General features: G+C 40.7%; 1 protein-coding gene across 8 annotated transcripts in view; it reads left to right on the forward strand.

Moving 5' to 3' along the window:
• The window catches only part of ACACA (acetyl-CoA carboxylase alpha), a 210,266-nt gene that overhangs the window by 107,999 nt on the left and 80,044 nt on the right, over positions 1-22,223 (forward strand). For all 8 annotated transcript variants that reach the window (XM_057535458.1, XM_057535459.1, XM_057535463.1 and 5 more), the window contains 12 exons: positions 4,719-4,928; positions 8,552-8,722; positions 9,723-9,884; positions 10,517-10,680; positions 14,223-14,373; positions 15,899-16,002; positions 18,104-18,185; positions 18,646-18,791; positions 19,929-20,079; positions 20,255-20,389; positions 20,746-20,892; positions 21,717-21,905. In XM_057535458.1, the coding sequence (XP_057391441.1) occupies positions 4,719-4,928; positions 8,552-8,722; positions 9,723-9,884; positions 10,517-10,680; positions 14,223-14,373; positions 15,899-16,002; positions 18,104-18,185; positions 18,646-18,791; positions 19,929-20,079; positions 20,255-20,389; positions 20,746-20,892; positions 21,717-21,905 (1,812 nt within the window). The remainder of the gene's footprint in view (positions 1-4,718; positions 4,929-8,551; positions 8,723-9,722; positions 9,885-10,516; positions 10,681-14,222; positions 14,374-15,898; positions 16,003-18,103; positions 18,186-18,645; positions 18,792-19,928; positions 20,080-20,254; positions 20,390-20,745; positions 20,893-21,716; positions 21,906-22,223) is intronic.

Below are 22,223 nucleotides of genomic sequence, written 5' to 3' on the forward strand. Positions count from 1 at the left end.
TACTTATTACTGTGGAATCAAGTAGTTGAAATATCTAGAATACTAAGATTAGGAAGTTTTACGTAAAAGTTCTTAAGTTCCAGTAATGATTAACTAAGTAACTCAAATCAGTCCTCCCACTGAGAGCAAATTAGGAAAGGTGGCCAAATTTAAAAAAAATAAATCTGTTTTAAGGCACTAGAGATCTTTCAAGGCAATGAAGAATTTGGGGGCTAAGATATAGGAGAAGAATGAAACCCAGAGAGGTCTCATGTTTGAGGCCGTTTTTTACCTAGAGATATCCTTTAGTTTGAGAAGAAGCAGTTGAAAAGCTGATTAGGGCTTCCCTGGTGGCACAGTGGTTGAGAATCTGCCTGCCAATGCAGGGGACACGGATTCGAGCCCTGGTCTGGGAAGATCCCACATGCCACGGAGCAACTGGGCCTGTGAGCCACAACTACTGAGCCTGCGTGTCTGGAGCCTGTGCTCCGCAACAAGAGAGGCCACGACAATGAGAGGCCCGCGCACCGCAATGAAGAGTCGCCCCCGCTCGCTGCAACTAGAGAAAGCCCTTGCACAGAAATGAAGACACAACACAGCCAAAAATAAAAAAAATTTTAAAAAAAAAGCTGATTCGATTTTTCAACAGTCTCATAAGACTAAAAGGAAAAACCTTAGACTGTAGGGTTTGCTGAGGAGGGTTCCCTGGGAAACCTCCCACATTTTAGGTTGGGATCTTGAAGGAGTAATAATGAACTAGAAGTAGACCAGTTCTCAAAGGGACTAAATCTCAGCTTCAAAATGCTCAACTCTTGCCTCCAGCATGGTGTTCTAGGGTTGCTAGCATCCCTAGCCACCAGCAGGAAGCAAATATAAATTCTCTCTAGAGAGAGGTAACATCCAGAACCTCAAATTATTTCTATTAATTTTTCAAATGCAGTTTCAAGCAGTCAATTAAAAATAAGCAGGCATCACAACATTGTAAATCAACTATACTTCAATAAAATAAATTAAAAAAATAAGCAAGCATATCAAATTATGTGTTTGAAAATCAAGAAAAATAAAAGCCAATAGAAACAGACCCACAGAGGGTTTAGATAATGGATCCATCAGACAAGGACTTTAAAGTAACTATATTTAATGTATTCAAGGAAATTAAAGATAAGATTGAGAATTTTGGCAGACACCTGGAAACTATAAAGAAGAAACAAATGAAAATTCTAGAACTGAAAATGCAATAACTAAAATTAAGTGAATAGAGGAGTTTAATGGCATATTAGATGCAGTTGAAGAGAGAATTAGTGACTGGATGATAGGTCAGAAGAAAATTCAGACTGAAGCATGAAGAGACAAAAAGGATGAAAAATACAGAAAAGAGCATGTGAGAGAGTATTTGCAAAGATGACCATGATAACTCCTCCCATCCCTATATACACACCTTTTTATAGTATGATTTTGCCTTCTTCCCACAAAGAAATAGAGTCTTTTTTTCCCACCCTTTGAATTTTGGTTGGCCTTGTGACTTGGGTTGACCAATAGAATGTGGTAGAAATGGTGTACAAGTTCCAAAGCCTAAACTGCAAGTGGTCTTGTAGTTTCTGCCCTTGCCCTTTTGGAATGAGCCTTAGACTTGCCTTGTGAAAAGCCCAGTTTAGCCCTCTGGAAAAGAGAGGCCACACAAAGCAGAGATGAGTTATCCCAACTGAGGCTTCCTAGACCTGACAGTCATCAGCACCTTTGAGACATGTAAGTGAGGCCACGTTAGACCATCCAACCCCAGTCAAGTTGCCAGATGACTAACTACGTGAGTGGCTCCAAGCCAAGATCAGCAGAAAAACTGCCCAACTGAGCCCAGCTCAAATTGCTGTGAGCAAATAAAAAAAAATGGTCAGCATCCTAAGTCACTAAATTTTTGGTGGTTTGTTAGGCATCAATGGATAACTGACCCAGAAATTGATACCTAAAGGTGTAATACTGCCCTAACAAAAAAGTAAAATATGTGGCATTGGCTTTGAGACTGACTCATAGGTGGAGGCTGGAAAAATGGTAAGGAGGTTGTTAATGAAGGCTGGAAGAATGGTGAACAAACTTTTAGTGCAGGATGGGAAGGCAGTGAGGGAAAAGGTAACCCATGTTCTGTAATGATGGAACAATTACCTGAGGTAACTTGGAAGGTAGAGACTGTATTTAGTGAACTTGTAGACCTAGTTAAGGAGATCTTTTTAGATAAAGTGTTAACAGTATCTGTTGAATGCTTTTGGTTGCTTTTGCTGAGGAACTATAAAGAGGGATGAACTAAAGAAGGTGTTTCAAACTTGTTGAGTTTGAAAATAGAACTATTTCTCATTCCCAATCTCTCCAGCTGGCAAAAGATTTTCAAAGTAAAAGATGACTTCAGAGTAAAGACCAAATCAAGAATGCCTGGGAGATCCTTTAAGACCTCAGAAATATTTAAGACAGTACCTGGTAGATTACTCTCTCAGCTAGAAAAGAAGGGCTTCTAAGAATTTTAAAGGTGTTGTCCCACAGCAGCCTGACAAGCCCGAGGTACAGAGAGGTCTGTGCAGAAAAGTTATGGATATGCTTTTGGCGCAAGTAGTGAATTTCCAATATGATTCATAGGAAAACCACAAAGTTTCTGAGAGAATTCTGTTGATAAATGCACCAAAGGGACTAAAGGGACAGAGACAGTTCAGACTTCAAAGAGGCCTCTGGGACTTCGATTTTCTATGAATAGGAAGCAGACTGGAAAAGTTGTTCAGCTGTAAACATTAGTAATTTCTAATAATAAAAGAGATTTTTCAGATTGTGGAGCCAGGAGCCCAGAGGGCAGCTAAGAGCAGAGGGGACCCATGGATTAGGAAACCACTCACAGGGAGCAGAACAAGACCGTAGTAAAAAACAAAGCAAACAACAAAAAAAATTCCGTGTCCCTGGAGTAAGGGAACCTCACAACATCTGCCTGTCTGGATTTCAGAATTGTTGTGGACCAGTGACTGCTATGTACCTCCTGTCCTTTCTTCTTTGAATAGGAGTATCTTTTACAGTTATTCTCTCCCCATCTCATCATTAAATGTTGGGGGTGTTGGGGGCAGATAACTTGTCTCTTTAGTTCCCAGATCTTTGGATCAAGAGCACCTGAGGAGCTGCACCCAAGGAGTCTCTTTTGCTTGTGGACATGACTTATGAGAAAATGGACCTCAAGCCTGATGCCATGATTGGATGACTTTGGGGGTCTTGGGAGGGGGTGAGTCTATTTTGCATGTGGGAGGTATGTGAATTATTGTGGCCAGAGGGCGGACCATAGTAGATTGTTTGCAGCGATGGCCGCAATAACCTCTCCTGTTCTTGAATGTATAAACCTTTGCAATGTGACTTTGCCTTTCCTCCCATTAAGAGGTGGCATCTCTTTTCCCACCCCTTGAATCTTAGCTGGCCTTGTGGCTTGCTTAGACCATTAGAATGTGGCCAAAGTGGTATTGTGTAAGTTCTAGAGGCTAGTGCTTGTGAAGCCTTGCAGCTTCTGCCCTCACCCTCTTCTTGGAACACTGCATTGAAGAAGCCTGGTCTAGCCTACTGGAGGATGGAGGCCACATGCAATAGAGATGAGCTGTTCCAGTCAAGGCTCTGTAGACCTACTGGCCAGCAGTCAGCACAAGTCAGCAGACATTTGAGTGAGACCATTCAGCCCCACTCGAGCCAGCAGATGATGATGTGCACGTGAATGACTATAGCAAGACCAGAAGAACTGCCCAGATGAGCACAGCATCATGAGCAAATAAAATGGTTGGTGTCCTAAGAAAGCCACTGAGTTTTGAGGTGACTTGTTATATAGCAAAACAAAGCATAAGAGATACAGAGCATAAAAGACAGTGAAATGATCTAACGTGTACTTTGAGTCTCAGAGGAGAAGAGAGAGAAAATGGAGCAGAAGCAATGTTTGAAGAAATCATGGAGCAGAAGCAATATTTGAAGAGACAATGGCTAAGAATTCTTCTGAACTAATGGCTAAGAATTTCCTGAAAAGATACTAAGCACAGATTCAAAAAACACTATGAGCCCTGCAAGGAGAAGTACAGAGAAAACCACCTCTAAGTTTATCAGAGTAAATCTGCCACTCCACTCCCCTAAAAAGACAGAGAAAAGAGAAAATCCTAAAGCAGCCAGGGAAAAAAGATTACTTTCAAAGGAGTAACAATAAGATTGATAGCTGACATCTCAGTAGAAACAGTGGAAACCAGAAGACATTGTGGTATCTTTAAAGTGCTGAAAGAAAATAATTGCTAGTGTAGAGTTCTGTATCTAGTGACAGTATGCTTCAAAACTGAAGATGAAAGTCCTTTGACTACAACAGTACTGTATATAATGTAACGTGAACCAGGAAAGTATCTAGTCTAGAACAAGTTGTGCATTTGGTTGTTTGGAATTGATGGCAGTATTTTGCCCTTTTGTGGAATTTGTGTGTGTGTGTTTTCAAAATATTTGTTCTTTGCCCTTATAACACGCTGGATGTTCATACATTTTTGTATTTATCAATTAATATTCGTTATATAACTAAGAACGCAGTATCTTTAAGAAGGATGAGGGCATGAACTGTATTTTATTTATTTTTGTATTTCTAATGATTAACATGGTCCCTGACACTTCTAGGCATCTGCCTGTTGAAATGGAAGGAGCTTATCAAGATAGAAAAAGTGCTTACCGCTTAAGAATTTGTTCTATTTCCTTTTCTAATATAGGTTCAAGCTGAAGTCCCTGGATCTCCTATCTTTGTGATGAGACTAGCCAAACAATCTCGTCATCTGGAGGTGCAGATCTTAGCAGATCAGTATGGCAACGCTATCTCTTTGTTTGGTCGTGATTGCTCTGTACAGCGCAGGCATCAGAAGATTATTGAAGAGGCACCTGCCGCTACTGCTACTCCAGCAGTATTTGAGCATATGGAACAGGTATGTATATGAAAAGCTCTAATTTTTGTTTTCTTACACAGAACTACTACTCATTTAATTCATATGCCAATCTGAGAATAGTGGAATTTCAAGCGGTGGTTCTGGATAACTGATAAGATTATATCCTTTTCCTAGAGGAAAAATAAAATAAAAATTCTGCTATTCTCCCTCTAGTAGAGATACCAGTGAACACTTCAAACTCTAAATTAGTTAATGCTTTTGACAAGAAATCAGTGTACTATTTTGAGTAGGGATAATGAAGAGAACTGTTTTGGGATTTTTTAATCTTATTGTCTGGTTCTTTAACAAGCTCATGATAAGCAGGTAGTTGCATTTTCTAGATTGATTATCCTTTAGTCTTCAGATGAATTTGTTCAAGTCCATTGTCTCTTTAAAGTTCCTCTAAGTATCTTCAAAATTTACGTAGTCTATATTTTTGTATGGAAAATAATCTCTCAGCAGTTTTACAGGGTCCCTTGGAAATAGTTGTAGTTTAGGAGTCTGAACATGGTCTTTTCTGGAACCTTGACTCAATCTTCATCTTATTGGAGATATGTTTTCCATCTTTTTTCTCCCTGATTCCAAAGAAGTTGAATATATGGTCGTCTGTATTTTAAGTTTAATTTCTACGTGTGTGTGTGTGTTTGTGTGTGTGTATTAAGATTGATTCTTTAACTACTGTAATAAAGAGGCCTCCAAAATACAGTGGCTTAAACAAGGTGCAAGTTCTATTTCTCTCTCTCATCATAGCTCAGAGATGAGCTGGTGCCAGGGACCCCGGTTTACTGCTTTGCTATTACTAGGAGGGGAGTCAGCAAACTACAACTAGCAGGCCAAATCCAACCTGCCACCTGTTTTTGTAAATAAAAAAATTTTTTTTAAAAATATTTATTTATTTATTTATTTTACTTTTGGCTGCGTTGGGTCTTCGTTGCTGCGTGTGGGCTTTCTCTAGTTGTATCGAGTGGGGGCTGCTCTTCGTTGCGGTGCGCGGGCTTCTCATTGCAATGGCCTCTCCTGTTGTGGAGCACGGGCCCTAGGCGTGTGGGCTTCAGTAGTTGCAGCACGTGGCCTCAGTAGTTGAGACTTGCAGGCTCTAGAGCGCAGGCTCAGTAGTTGTGGCGCTCGGGCTCAGTTGCTCCGCGGCATGTGGGATCTTCCTGGACCGGGGATCGAACCCATGTCCCCAGCATTGGCAGGCAGATTCTCAACAACTGCGCCACCAGGGGAGTCCCTGTGAATAAAATTTTATTGGAACAGGGCATGCTAATTTATTTATGTATTATCTATGGCTGCCTTATCACTGCAGTGACAAAGTTGAGTAGTTGTAACAGAGACTATATGGCCCACACAGCTGAAAATAATTATTATCTGGCCTTTACTGAAAAAACTTGCCAACCCTTGTCCTAGGATGTCATTACCTTACGATTAAAACTGGCTCGCAAGAATATGTTCACACTGTAGCCTGTGGGAGGGGGAAAGAGAGGACTTGGAAGGCAAGCATATAAAAATATGAGCCAGAAGTCACACATATTACTTCTGCTCACTTTTCACTGGACAAAATTCAGTTACACAATCACACCTAGCTGCAAGGGATGTTAGGAATTGTAGTCACTAGCTGGGTGGCCACATGCTCAGCTGAAATTCAGGAGATTCTATTACTAAATGGATGACGCAATGGAAAATTACTGGAGGGCATTTAACAATCTGTGTCTGCTCCTCTGGCTACCCATTATCCTTTCACACCCTTTTTGTCACTCTTGGAACATTCTTAGCCTTTCCCCAAAGAAGACAGCCCAAAGTCCCACCTAGTTACTATATTCAGCCCAAAGTCCAACTCTCTAGGTAATGTACAGTCCTCTCTGTTATATGTACATGTGGCTTTGTATGGGCCAGTGACCTAGAATACAAGTTACCTACCCCTTGTGATTCCTCCTTTCACCATATACAGTGGTGGAGTAGGAACAGGATAACTCCCATTTGGAAAAAAGAAGAATGAAAAATAGGCAATAATCACTGGTCCATAGCAGTTATCAAATTCTTCTAGGTAGGAATTGTGGTGATTTCCTGTCATGTGGTGGAGTAATACCTCAAGTAGCCCTCTGGCTGCCCCTGGTTCTGCTCTCTGGAAGTAAATTCTTTGCCCGTCATCCCTCAAGGCACCGTTAAGGCCTTTTTCTCTGGGAAGTTCTTCCTTGTTCACCGTCCTCTATGACTGAGCTTTGGAGACCATGCCTTCTTTGGCAGAGCTTTCACTGCTCACTTCCTGCTGGTGCAGGGTTGGGGCCACAAAGATGACTATGATTATCAATCATGGGTTTTGAAAGCCAGATTTGTGGTTTGTTTAGAAATACGATTCCTTCAAAACTTAGTAAGTTTCTGGACTCTTTGCTTCTAGTCAGCTTCAGGTAGGAGTAACCACACTCAAGATTTCTGGACATAGTAACTTTTCCTCTTTATTTACTTCCTTCTATGTTCAGCCCTCTTTCTCTCCTCAATTCAGTACTGACTACCTTGAGGCCAGCTGATACTAAAGCAGCCCCCTTGACTTGATCTTTGGCACTGGGTTGCTTCAGGGTGAGAATCTAATCTTCCGGTTTGGGGATACAAAGGCATTTGGTTTTTTTCACATTCTGACTTCTTCTAACCACTTTTCTTAGGGCTTAGTTGGTGTTTTATCCGCATTCCAAGTTATTGTAGGAGACAGTTTACCAAATGTTTTCTTATGCCTAACAAGGAGGCCACCAGTTTTCCGGTCTGCAGTATCTGTTTCCTTGAGAGCTGCTGCCCTGTTGTTAAGTCAGCATCACATGCTTTAATTTTTTTAAATATCAGCATCCTACCTGAATTTAATAGTTTCTGTATTGATTAGGGTACAGGTTAAGCTATTGTAATAAAGAGATCCAAAAAAATACAACCACGCAATAGGATAGAAGTTTATTTTTCCTTCCAATCATAATCTGAGGTGATCTCTCCAGGACCAGTAGGACCATTCTGCTCCATGAGACCATCTTGGGATTCAGGTTCTTTCTGTTTTGTTTTGTCATTCTTAGTATGTTCTCATCTGCACGGTGAAACGGGCTTGCACTGTCATGACCATGTTCTAGTCCATAGAAGGGGAAAAGCCAGGAATAGAGGACAAGCAATTCCTTTTCAAAACATGGTTCAGAGATTATGCATATCACTCACCAATGCTGACGTTGCATTGGTTAAAACTTAGTCACATGCTTTAAGAGAGGGTGGAAAATCTAGTCTCTAGCTGGACAGCCATGTTTCTAGGAAGAATTTCTCGTATTCTAGGAAGAATACTAGAAATACTAGGAACAGGGATACAATGCAGAATCTCCCATGGTGTTTTATTTTGCTTTTGTGTGCTTATGCCTGATAGGGTGGGGTTGCCTATGACCCCAAGTGAAAACCACTGTCTTCACCCACCTTTGAGCTGAGTTTGTCTTCCCTGTGCAGGAATCTTGTGCAATAATCAGAGAGGGTGAAATTCACTCTCACATGGCTAATAGCCTTTATAAACACTGGCTCTTTGAGAGGGAGAAGCTATAGATAAGTAGTAGCCCATCAGCTGGACAACGTGACATACTTATGTTGCCTTATCTTTCTTCTTTGAGTGTGCGGTGAAACTTGCCAAAATGGTTGGTTATGTGAGTGCTGGGACTGTGGAATACCTCTACAGCCAGGATGGCAGCTTCTACTTTCTGGAACTGAACCCTCGGCTGCAGGTGGAGCATCCTTGTACAGAGATGGTGGCCGATGTCAACCTCCCTGCGGCACAGCTCCAGGTGAGTCACGCTGCTCTTGATCAGAGAGTTGCTTACAGAAGTTTGGAGTGTCAGAGATGCCTGCAAAACTGGTTCAACCAGCGTCTGATAAGAGAAAACGCCTCTTATCTGAGTCTCGTGTAATGTTCATCTCTTGCACTCTATGGCTTGGGATGTGTGGGTTGGTTTTCCTGATATGGTACAAATCTAGGAATATTATTATTTTTTAGCCAGACACATCTGATATAAAATGTCATATATCAGAAAGAAACTTCACAAATAATATGCTTTACTCAGTTGTTTAAATTATAGGAAACCTTACAAACATCGTAATTGTCCTCTACTCCTTTTTCCTAGTGTTCTAAATTGAAGCAATTCCACCTTAGAGTGGTGGCTGAGGTTATTCATGGCAAGAGTGTGGCAGCACACATTTATGTTTTTAATGTTTAAAGTGCTGGCTGTCAATATTATTTTCTCCATTCAGCCCAGGAAACAAATGCTATGGGGAAGCAGTAATAGTTCATGATGAAGTTTGATATTATTTGTAAATAACATATTCTTTGCCCACGTTGGTAACCCCTTCTGGTCCCCAGTGGTCCCTATTAAGGAACCCAGTAAATAAAGATTTATATACTTTCTCCAGTGGTTTGTGGTGATACTTTTGAAGTAATTATGACATAGTTAGGACTTTTTAGCTGTCTGAACTTGGAGAGCCACTGACACTGACTCTTCCCTTGGATATTTTCATTCTGATCCCTTGATGGGGAAATGACGATTGGAGGGAAGCTCATGTCTATTGCATTAGGGATTTGGGGACTTTTTAAGGAGTGGGGAGTATTTAACAACTTAACGTGTGTTTTGTTTCAAGTAACTTGGAGTCACCTATTCAATGATGTAGGATGCAGGCTATAAAAATACGGTGTTTTAGGTGGTGGCTACTGAAATGAGAAATCTGATAGCTTCCACATTTTAAGGCAAGTAACTGTGAAAAATGAGTGATGTGTGTTTTATTACATTTCAGATTGCCATGGGGATCCCTTTGTACAGAATCAAGGATATCCGTATGATGTATGGGGTATCTCCCTGGGGTGATGCTCCCATTGATTTTGAAAATTCTGCTCATGTTCCTTGCCCAAGGGGCCATGTTATTGCTGCTCGGATCACTAGTGAAAATCCAGATGAGGTAACCCATCACTTAAAAGGTTTACACTTTTTTTTCCTCTGTGAACTTTAATATTAAGATGCTATCTGAGGGCATATCTGAAATATCTTGGGACTTCCTCTGGAGAGGGAAATTCATAGAGGCTTCATCAGAGCAGACAAATAAGTAATCACTGTTCCATTGGTCATTTAGACCTATTTAGTCACTGTAGAGTCCTCAGTGGGTCCGTAGCACTGGACATTGGCTCGCAAGCCTTTATGATTTTTGTGTATCATTTCTGCTTTTGTATGTGTGTGATTACACAGAACCTGAACAATGAGTATATGAACGTTCTCTTCCTTGGAAATATAATATCATCTTGTATTCTTCATTCTCTAACAGGGTTTTGTTTGTTTTTTTTTTTTGATTTAAAAAATGTATTGCATGTAGTTAATTTACAATATTACATTAGTTTCAGGTGTACAGCATAGTGATTCATTATACTCCATTTACTGACTGTAGCCCCTGTGCTGTACAATACTCCTGTAGTTTATTTATTTTATATATAGTGGTTTGTACTTCTTAATCCTCTACCCCTATATTTCCTTTCCTTCCTTCCCTCTCCCTCTTGTTAACCACTTGTTTGTTCTCTGTATCTGTGAATCTTCTGACAGGGTTTTAAGCCCAGCTCAGGAACAGTTCAGGAACTGAATTTCCGCAGCAATAAGAACGTTTGGGGCTATTTCAGTGTTGCTGCTGCAGGGGGACTTCATGAATTTGCTGATTCTCAGTTCGGTCACTGCTTTTCCTGGGGAGAAAACCGAGAGGAAGCAATTTCGTGAGTATAATAGCATTTGATTGCATTTCAGAGAATAAACTTGTGCTAATCTTCAATGAAGGTGTGAGCATGGGAATGGGAATCATGTATTGCTATAAAAGTACTAATATGAATAACCTTCTTGAAGAAATATATCTTTGACTGTACTTACATTCATGTTGTATTAAATTTATTCAGTGTTTGGCAGATGTTTTTCTGTCTGTTGCCCTGAGCCTTTTCAAGTATTTTTGCTTTCAGTGTTTCTAATAAACTTACAAAATTGGTTGCTTTAAAGATATCATATTTTTCTATAGAAATGGTGTTGTTATTTGGGGGTGGAGGTAGATTCTTGTCCAAGAACTTGACATATGTCAGAGATAAGACCTGTCATTTGTCATCAAAATAAAGGCATAGCTGTAAATGTCCCGTAGCCATTTAAAATAATAAAATGAAACTGCTTATTACATGAAAAGGGCATAAGGGGACTGTCCACATTGCTTATATGAGAGACCTCAGTGAGCTATGAAATATACACACAGCGTATAATATAACTGGTATATCATAAGTATTAGTTAATATTCTATTGAGCGTAAACATTAAATATTTAATAGCAGTTTTGCTTGCCTGAAAAGTAGGGCTCTAGGAGGTAATTTTGACAGGTTAGATATTTTAGAAGATCTATCCAAAATTGATCTAGTTCTATTTTTTAATTGTCTATTTACTTGAACCAAGCATTTAATACTATTCCTTTTACCTTTAAACTGCACACATAGATTGTGTAATCAGTAAGTATTTATTAATAATGTTGGTGTTTAATAATGTGTTTAGAAGTTGGGAAATCTCAATTTTTCTCTATTTTGTCCTCTACAATTCTTCCCACTTATTCAAAACTATAAGTGGAGTTTTCAGAATTAAAGCAATGCTACCAGAAAAACCATCTGGTATAAAAGTTGCCTTTTATTTTTCTTTCACAGTCCTATCCTGCTTTGCCAAAGTGAAGAAGGTTTACACTAGAGCTTGCAAATTGGTGGCTTTCCAACTAGTCACAGCCACAGATGTGTTTTGATTGTCTTGTAGAGTGTTAGTGTTTTTAAATCGCCAATATTTAAAAATTGGGAGATTGAAATAAATACATGGATTTCTGTCTTCTCTTAAAAAAATGGGATGATGGTTGGTTTTATATTCCACTTGGCAAAAGTTAACTGAAGCTTTGTGTGACTGCTTCTTTTAGAAGAAATACGAACTCTCTAGTTCACACAGCTCCCATCCAGTCTGCCTCACTCACTTACATCCCCAGAGTGGCCGCTATTGGTATTTAGGTTTCCAGTCCTGATTGGCACGCCACTGAGCATTCTCTACAGGACATGTCTTATGACCTGCTCCAAAAGCCTTGCTCCTTACTTCCTGACCTGCTCTGTACATTTCTCTACAGTGTAAAGCTACCAGGTTAATGTTTAGCATATGAAAATTATGGTCTCTACAATAAGCTTGCCCTTTTTTTGGCCGCGCTTTGTGACATGCGGGATCTTAGTTCCCCGACCAGGGATCGAACCCACACCCCCCTGTAGTGGAATCGCAGAGTCTTAACCACTGGACAGCCAGGGAAGTCCCTAAACTTGCTTCTTAACACCATGCTAAAGTTCATTCTTCAGCTCAGAGTTTGTTTCTTCTTTCTTCATTATATTAGGTCTATATTCTTCTGCTTGGTGTTCATATTCTTCTCCAGAATAGCCCCAACCCATATTTCCCGCAGACTGTAATCTAAATACCATGAGAACAAGACCGTGTCTGTCTTGTTGCTTCTGTCTCCCCTGAACATAGTAAGCATTCAGTAGATGTTTGTTGAATGAACGGACTTGCCCCTCATTCCTGTCCTCATACCCTCTGCTTCAATCATAACATTCCCTGAACACAACCCCTAATTTATTTCCTTTTTCCCTTTGTTCTTGCTACTCCATCTGTCCATCCATTCATTCACTCCATTCAACAAATATTTACTGAATATCTAATGGCTCTGACAATATAATGAGGATCAAGATAGGTTCTGTGCCCTCATGGAACTTTATGATCCAGAGTAAGAGAGGCAAATAAGCAATTGAGCACAATGTAGGAAGTGCTATCTCTGATAGTGGGATTACGTAAGGGTGTTATAGGAGCGTAGAGCTGAGTCAGCTAACTCAGTCCAGAAAGGGTCAGGGAAGGTTTCGCAAAAGGAAGTGACATCTAGATTGATATCTGAAATACGTATAGGAATAAGCCAGGCTGAGATAGGGCATAGAGAGGAGGATGGAGGTGGGAAACAAATAATGTTCTAGGCTGAGAACTCCTGGACCACTTGGAAGAATATTTCTGTCACAGTCATAATCCCAGCTTAACTTTTATCCCATTTCAGATCCCACATTCTTTTTCTTTTTTTGAATTGAAGAATAGTTGATTTACAATATTGTATTAGTTCAGGTGTACAGCAAAGTGATTCAGTTATACATATATATTTTTTAAGATTATTTTCCATTATAGGTAATTACAACATATTGAATATAGTTCCCCATGCTATTCAGTAAAAACGTGTTGCTTATCTATTTTATGTATAGTAGTTTGTATCACTTAATCTTATGTTCCTAATTTATCCCTCCCCCCTCCCTTTCCCCTTATGGTAACCATAAGTTTGTTTTCTATGTCATTCTTTATGAAACCATAGGGAGGTGGATTTTCTCCCCTCTTAGAACCGCTCCACACTTTGCTTATATCTCTCTACTGGTATTTATGATATTATGTCATATATTTTTAAAGTGATTATTGTCTCCACATTCTCTCTCCCTTAGGAGTCTAGTATGTGTCTTGAGTCTGTGAGATGCATGATAAGCATTTGTTGAAGTAAGGACCTGCCCTGTTCAGCATAACACTGGGCAGAAATATACAGGGAAAAACCCCACAGTATTTGAAATTTTGTTAAAGTTAGATCATTTAACACTTAATTGGAAAGTAATCAAAGTAATGAGCAAGTCATTCCACAGATGGCTAAAATGCAGCTTAAAAAAAACACCACTGTCACACGCAGTGTCAGGCTAATACCTGACTTTCCCCAGCCAGTTACCTCCATTGTATGGAAACCTTTAAATTAAGGTATTAGTGTTTGTAAAAATTCACTGAACAGTATACTTAAGTACATTTTATTAAATGTAAACTTTACCTAAATAAAAAAGGTGTAAGGAGGGGAGAATTATGCCCTAATTCTAGTTAGCCAGCAATAAATGAATGGAATGATGGGAACAGTGAAAACTGGGTGGTTTGCAGATAATTTGTTCTGTATTCTGTATAATGAAATGTATGTGATCTGCTGATGCTCTTATGGTAATATTAGTCAGACTCGTAAGTTTGCTGACTTCTTGAAAATTCTATCTGGAATGAGCACATATATGTCTGCACCCTCATTTGTTCTTAGAACTGTCTGTCTCTCTCCCCTGCCTCCTGAAACTCTAAAGGAATGAAACAATTCTTGAAAATGATTGAAAAACACTAAAACATTTGTTGCTGAAACAGATCTGCTTCTATCCTTCTCCCAGAAACATGGTGGTGGCTTTGAAGGAACTATCTATCCGGGGCGACTTTCGAACTACAGTCGAATACCTGATCAAATTGTTGGAGACTGAAAGCTTTCAGATGAATAGAATTGACACTGGCTGGCTGGACAGACTGATAGCAGAAAAAGTACAGGTGTGTATTTCTCCACTTACACAAACAGCTTCTGGGATTGGGTTTTTATAGGCTTGTGGTGTGATCAGTCCATGCCGCTAGATAAAATTTATTTGATTCTAATCTAAATCGTTCTTGGTCTGTGTGGAAAAATCTAGGAGTCAGTGTGATTTTAGCACTGTAAGAGTTCTTGTGCCTGTGTTACACAGTCACTTTATAGGTTGTAGTATTACTTCCAAGGGTATATTTGAAGAGAGGCACGCAGGGATTGAAATACTTTCTCTTTCCTCACTTGATGTTAAATCTGGTTCAGAGTTACCAACTTTTACATCTGTCTACCAAGCACTGATGAGAGGGGCCTCATTTTAATCAACAGAAGTTACCCTTTGTTCCTGAATTGCTGGGCTAATATAAATTACTCAAGATTTTGTATAAAATTGTTAGATTCATATAAATTAGCTGGAGGTCCAAATTTTGGTTACACATCATTTTTCTTTCAGATTATCAGTAGCCAAATCTTTGCACCTTTTTAAGTTTATTTGTGACAAAAGCTTGTTTTTGAGCTACTCTTCGATTGGCTCAGTGGAAATCTTAGGGAGGGTGGAGGGAAAGGTGTTTTTCATCTCTATTCAAATGAGGCCTCTCTTCAGATTCTAAAAATAAATGTGTTTTTGTCTCAAAAATCAGTTGGGGGGGCTTCCCTGGTGGCGCAGTGGTTAAGAATCTGCCTGCCAATGCGGGGGACACGGGTTTGAGCCCTGGTCCGGGAAGATCCCACATGCCGCGGAGCAACTAAGCCCGTGAGCCACAACTACTGAAGCCCGTATGCCTGGAGCCCATGCACTGCAACAAGAGAAACCACCGCAACGAGAGGCCCAAGCACCACAATGAAGAGTAGCCCCCCGCTCGCTGCAACTAGAGAAAGCCCACGCCCAGCAACAAAGACCCAATGCAGCCAAAAATAAATAAATAAATTAAAAAAAAAAAATCAGTTGGGGGCTTCCCTGGTAGCACAGTGGTTAAGAATCCGCCTGCCAATGCAGGGGACACGGGTTCGAGCCCTCATCCAGGAAGATCCTACATGCCACGGAGCAACTAAGCCCGTGTACCACAACTACTGAGCCTGCGCTCTAGGGCCTGCGAGCCACAACTATTGAGCCCGCGTACCACAACTACTGAGCCCGCGTACCACAACTACTGAAGCCTGCACACCTAGAGCTCATGCTCTGCAACAAGAGAAGCCACCACAGTGAGAAGCCCGTGCACCACAATGAAGGGTAGCCCCTGCTCACCTCAACTAGAGAAAGCCCACGTGCAGCAACGAAGACCCAATGCAGCCAAAAGTCAATAAATAAAATAAATAGAAATTTTAAAAAATACTTTAAAAAAGAAGAGTAAATGTTAAAAAAAAAATCAGTTGGACAATAAGGATGGAGACTCTCAGTGGTAGCTGATTCTTCACAGCACATTTGAGCCTGATTTAAATTGAGGGGCCACGGTGCCAACTGACCCTGCTTTTGATCTGCTCTCTTTTCCTTCTTTTCAGGCAGAGCGACCTGACACCATGTTGGGAGTTGTGTGTGGGGCTCTCCACGTGGCAGATGTGAGCCTGCGGAATAGCATCTCCAACTTCCTTCACTCCTTAGAGAGGTAGGCTTTGCTTCTCATAGTCTGTGCAAGCTAACTAGTGGTCCTGAGTACAGGACTGAAGTTCAGAGGCCCATTTATTCTTCTCTCTGTTCCTGGCAGCTTGTGAGTGCTACTTGTTATTCACTGACCATGGAGGCAGGGGAGAGAAAGGATATAGGAGTTTATGGCAAATGATTGTGGGGCTCTAAGGGCAGATTCTAGAAATTGGTTTATACCACAGTTAGAATAGGTTGCTTTTTAAAAACTGGAGTCCAGCTGAAGTAACATTCTGTTCTGTACAAGCATCAAATCTCTCCAAGCCCTGGTGATGAAAATCTGGTGTTTTACTCTAGCAAGGAACCCTGAATATTTCATATATGACCTGTAAAATTTCAGGAATTAATAATTGAGGCTGATATTCAAGATGACCTCATGAGTCTTCCAAGTATGTGTGGGGCTAAACTCATTTCCAACACTGGTTCTGAAGACTGAGCTCTGCCTTTGAGTCCCTGGAGGACTTGTCCACAAGGCTAATCACTTTATAGCACTTTAATCACAGGCACTTTAATTCTCTCTGTGTTGTTAGACTTACATCAGCTCCATTTTGAGGTGTCTGAAAGGAAGAAAAGAAACAAAATTTTAAAAATTGAACTGAGATTTCAGTTGTTCAAGTCTTACCATGAAAATCTTTCACTGTGTTACACTTACGCGCTAAAACCTTGATCACATTTCCCTTCTGTATCAGATCTAAATCCCTCAGAGTGACTTCCAACCCCCGATGTACTATGGCACCTTTTTACCACTTGAGCCATACTCATCTCTATTCTTCAACACGCAGTCTCTAACCTAGTTAAATGGTCGCCCTACTGGTGTACAGATATGTCACACGTCATCGCTCCTCTATGAGCTCCCCTTACCTTTTTTTTTTTTTTTTTTAAACTTTTATTTATTATTTATTTCTTATGTTTATTTTTGGCTGTGTTGGGTCTTCGTTTCTGTGCGAGGGCTTCCTCCAGTTGCGGCAAGCGGGGGCCACTCTTCATCGCGGTGCGCGGGCCTCTCACTATCGTGGCCTCTCTTGTTGCGGAGCAGAGGCTCCAGACGCTCAGGCTCAGTAGTTGTGGCTCACGGGCCCAGCTGCTCCGCAGCATGTGGGATCTTCCCAGACCAGGGCTCGAACCCGTGTCCCCTGCATTGGCAGGCAGATTCTCAACCACTGTGCCACCAGGGAAGCCCTCCCCTTACCTTTTTAACGTTACTTTAAATTTATTTTTAAAACTTGTGTTTTGAAATAATTTCAGACTTACAGAAGAATTGCGTAAATAATACAAACAACTTCTATGTGTTCTTTGTCCAGATTCACCCATTATTAACAACTTGCCTCAGTTGCATTTTTACTCCCTCCTTTAACTATTATCAAAGTCTTTCTTGATAGTGTTTCTTTCCTTCCTTGGCAATGTCCTTCCCTTTCTCCCTCCACCCAGCCATGGCCTACTGCCTTTTTTTTTAAGACCCCAAATAAAATTCAGTTGATAGGGGTAGATGAGGGTTGATTTCACTGGCGCTTTTCTCCTTTTTTACGTTTTAATTTTATTTATTTTTAAGAACAGGTAATATATTCACATGGTTTAAAATTCAAAAGGCACAAAAAGGTATGTAGTGAAAGGTCTCCTTCTTACCTCTGTTCCCTGGCCACCCAGTTTCCCTCCCTGTAGTCAACCCACGTTACCAGTTTTTTTCTGTAATCTTTGTTACAGAAAATGTTATATAAGCATATATATGTAATATTTGTTTCTTCCTACCACCTATTTTTTTTTAAACACAAGTGGTAGCATACTCTGAAGCTGTCCTACACAATTTCACTTGCTTTTTTCATTTAACAGTGTATTTTAGAGGGTATTTCATGTTAGTGCATAAAGGGCTTCATCTTTCTTTTTTAATGGCTGCATAATATTCCATTATATGGCTTTTTTGTAATTTATATATCAGTCCCTTACTGATGGTCCTTTAGGTTGTTTTCAGTCTTAATATTCCAGGAAATGCTATAACTGATAACCTTTGAGATTCCCTTGTAAACTTTTAGAACTTTCTAGAAGTGTCTCTCACATTGTTGTTCTTTCAGGGGTCAAGTCCTTTCTGCTCATACACTTCTGAATACAGTAGATGTTGAACTTATCTATGAGGGAGTCAAATATGTACTGAAGGTATGCTGAACCCCACTGAAGCCAACGTTGTACTTTTTGCCTCTCTCTTTGTCAACTTGCTTCCTTTAGGTCAAGAGATGGGGGGAAAGTTTGGTTTACTGCAGGGCTGGGTGTTAGTGAAATTATAATCATTATTAGTGTCAGTAGCCTTGTGTCAAAGCAGTATTTTATGATTCTCTGAAAATGTTTTAGCTGTTGCTTAATTTCACATATGCAGCCAAGAGATAAAGGAGACAGAGAGCAACCAGAGCAGGGAGATGCATCTAAGGTCCCCCCTCTTTGCTTGCAGCAAGGCTGAGCCATGCCCACAGACACTAGTGTTCAGAGCTCCAGTGCCATGGATTTCCTTCCTCTCTGGCAGAGCTTTCTTACCTAGATCTCTGAGATACCGAAATTTTGTCTGGGACTCCCCCTGGAAGGGACACACTGACTTGTCTCTTCGGGTTCTCATTTCCTACAGGTGACTCGACAGTCCCCGAACTCCTACGTAGTGATCATGAATGGCTCGTGTGTGGAAGTAGATGTGCATCGGCTGAGTGACGGAGGACTGCTCTTGTCCTATGATGGCAGCAGTTATACCACGTACATGAAGGAGGAGGTGGATAGGTGAGTGGCTGTTTAAGGTCCATTTGCTGGTCATTGTATCAATCTTTTCTCTCAGTAGTCACTAACTCTTGGGATTTTTCAAGGTCTTTTTGTGGATTCTATTCTAATTTAAAAAAAAATAGTACGTGCACTTAACAAAAATTTCAAGAGTATTAAGAAGTATTTATAATTAAAAACATTGTCTCTGGGCTTCCCTGGTGGCGCAGTGGTTAAGAATCCGCCTGCCAATGCAGGGGACACAGGTTCGAGCCCTGGTCCTGGAAGATCCCACATGCTGCGGAGCAACTAAGCCCGTGTGCCACAACTACTAAGCCTGCGCTCTAGAACCTGCGAGCCACAACTACTGAACCCCACATGCTACAACTACTGAAGCCTGCATGCCTAAAGCCCATGCTCCGCAAGAAGAGAAGCCCCGGCAATGAGAAGACCGCGTACCACAACGAAGAGCAGCTCTCACTCGCCGCAACTAGAGAAAGCCCGCGCTCAGCAACGAAGACCCAATGCAGCCATAAATAAATCAATAAATAAATGAACAAATGAATGAATTAATGAATTAATTAATTTAAAAAAATTGTCTCTCTGCCACTCCTGTGCGGGCAGACAATGAAAAATAAATTCCCCTTTTTATATGCTACCACTGTTAACAGTCTCATATGTTTTTGCAGAAATTTTGTATTATTCCATTATATGGATGTATCATAATTTATTTAATCTGACCCTTACTGAGGGAAATTTGGGTTATTTGGCATTGTAAACAAAGATGCAAGGGACTTCCCTGGTGGCGCAGTGGTTAAGACTCCACGCTCCCAATGCAGGGGGCCCGGGTTGGATCCCTGGTCAGGGAACTAGATCCCACGTGCATGCCGCAACTGAGGAGCCAGCGAGCTGCAACTATAGGAGCCCGTGAGCCGCAACTAAGACCCAGCGCAACCAAATAAATAAATAAATAAAATTTTTTTTTAAAAAAGAATCCAATAAATGCTGTGTGTGTGTGTGTGTGTGTGTGTCTGTGTGTGTCTGTGTGTGTGTGTGTAGAATGAAGTTTTCAGGTTTTTTTTTAAGATTGACATTATCCTACCATTATCTTTTACAACTTGAGGTGCTTTATTGACTTACATACTCCCACTTATCTCCTAGGTATCGCATCACGATTGGCAACAAAACCTGTGTGTTTGAGAAGGAAAATGACCCTTCGGTGTTGCGCTCACCTTCTGCTGGGAAGTTAATCCAGTACATTGTGGAGGATGGAGGCCATGTGTTTGCTGGCCAGTGCTATGCTGAGATCGAGGTCAGGGTGGTGATTGGGCTTCCGGGCCATGGGAAGGAAGGTGGGACAAGAGTTGGCTGGGATTGACTAGGACTCAAGAGTAACAGAAAGGAAGTAGAAAATAGAAAGGGGAAGTGTCAGTAGCTGTCATTAATCCCTAAAGCTAGGTCCTAAGAGATTTTATTTTTCACTGTAGGTCATGAAGATGGTAATGACCTTAACAGCTGCAGAGTCTGGCTGTATCCATTATGTCAAGCGGCCTGGAGCAGCTCTTGACCCGGGCTGTGTAATAGCCAAAATGCAGCTGGACAACCCCAGCAAGGTCCAGCAGGTGAGTAGGAAGATACTTTTAATATTGCTCTCCAAGAGCTGATTACATGGTAACAGTAGTTTGGAAAGGCAAGTGAGTTCAGTCCTTGGTTTTCCAGTTTTTCCTTAAGCTTTTTAGCCTGATCTTATGGCTTGTATGTGTGCCTTTGGTATTATGGAACTAGAATTTGTAAGAGTTATTATGATACTAAGATTCCGTGATTTTCCTTATGATGTTTCCTTGGTTGACTTCTCTTCTTGTAGCTGGGTATGGTGAAGGGGAGTCTTGATTTTGCATGACGAATCTAAGTTGCAGTGGTGTGTTTGTACCCTGAATAGAAGGTAGTGGATGACTTGATCTCTCATTGGGATTGACAGGCTGAGCTTCACACAGGCAGTCTGCCACGGATCCAGAGCACAGCACTCAGAGGCGAGAAGCTCCATCGAGTATTCCACTATGTCCTGGATAATTTGGTCAACGTGATGAATGGATACTGCCTTCCAGATCCTTTCTTTAGCAGCAGGGTATGAATCACTTTTCTTGGGGAGGTGGTGTGGGGGAAGGCATATACATAATAGGGTACCTGTTCTCTAAGATAGTTTAAAAGTCATGTAAGGATTTTTTTTTTAAGAGGGAGAAAAAGAAAGCTGTTTGATCCGAAACTCCCCCACCATTAGCTCTCCCACCATTAACTCTCCCACCATTAGTGGGATTTGAAGTCTTTAAATCCTGCTTCTTATTTCTGTTATTGACTTCTCATTTAATTGGGATTTAAACCAGATAATAAGGACAATGTTAGGTGCTTCTATTGCAATTTCAAAGTAAGTACAGGCATACCTCGGAGATATTGTGGGTTTGGTTCCAGACCACCGCAATAAAGCATGTATTACAAGAAAGCAAGTCACATGAATTTTTTGGCTTCCCAGTGCATAGAAAAGTGATGTTTACACTATACTGTAGTCTATTAAGTGTGCAATAGCATTATGTCTAAAAAAATGTACATGCCTAAATTAAAAAATGCTCTGTTTCTAATAAATGCTAACCATCATCTGAGCCTTCATTGAGTTGTAATCTTTTTGCTGGTGGAGGGTTTGAAACAGTGCAAGAATTACCAAAATGTGACACAGAGACATGAAGTGAGCAAATGCTGTTGGAAAAATGGTGCTCAACACAGGGTTTTACAAATTGAAATTTGTAAAAAATGCAATATTTGCGAAGTACAATAAAGCAACGCACAATAAAGCACAGTACACCTGTACTATATGGTAGTGAATTCAGATATATTATTTTATTTGGGGGATTGTGTTAATTTTGTCTGGTTCCTATTTTATTATTTCCTTCTTCTCAGGTAAAAGACTGGGTTGAACGGTTGATGAAGACCCTCCGAGATCCCTCCTTGCCTCTCCTAGAACTGCAAGATATCATGACCAGTGTGTCTGGTCGTATCCCCCCCAATGTGGAGAAGTCTATCAAGAAGGAAATGGCACAGTATGCTAGCAACATCACATCAGTCCTCTGTCAGTTTCCCAGCCAGCAGGTATTTTATAGAGTAACACTGTCACTTTCTACTGGCTGCCCATGCTAGAGTTCATGTTGTAGGATTCCTTCCTGTTTGTATCCTCCTTACTGTCTGGATGTTGTGCTTTTGAAGTTTTAAACATTGTGCCCTTTACAAAACTGCTTCATGATACAAGCTCAATAAGGTAAGTACTGTGTGTGAAATGTAAAGTATCTGTGGTTAAGAGGAAAGCATATTGGCCATGTATCCCATAGAGTTTTGTTCTTGGGGCTGTGCCTTAATTAGAAGTATTTTTGTGCATTTAAAGTAGGCAGATATTTGTAGTTCTATCATCAG

This window comes from Balaenoptera acutorostrata, chromosome 20 (genome assembly GCF_949987535.1).
Source record: "Balaenoptera acutorostrata chromosome 20, mBalAcu1.1, whole genome shotgun sequence".
In the NCBI taxonomy this organism is placed as follows: domain Eukaryota; kingdom Metazoa; phylum Chordata; class Mammalia; order Artiodactyla; family Balaenopteridae; genus Balaenoptera; species Balaenoptera acutorostrata.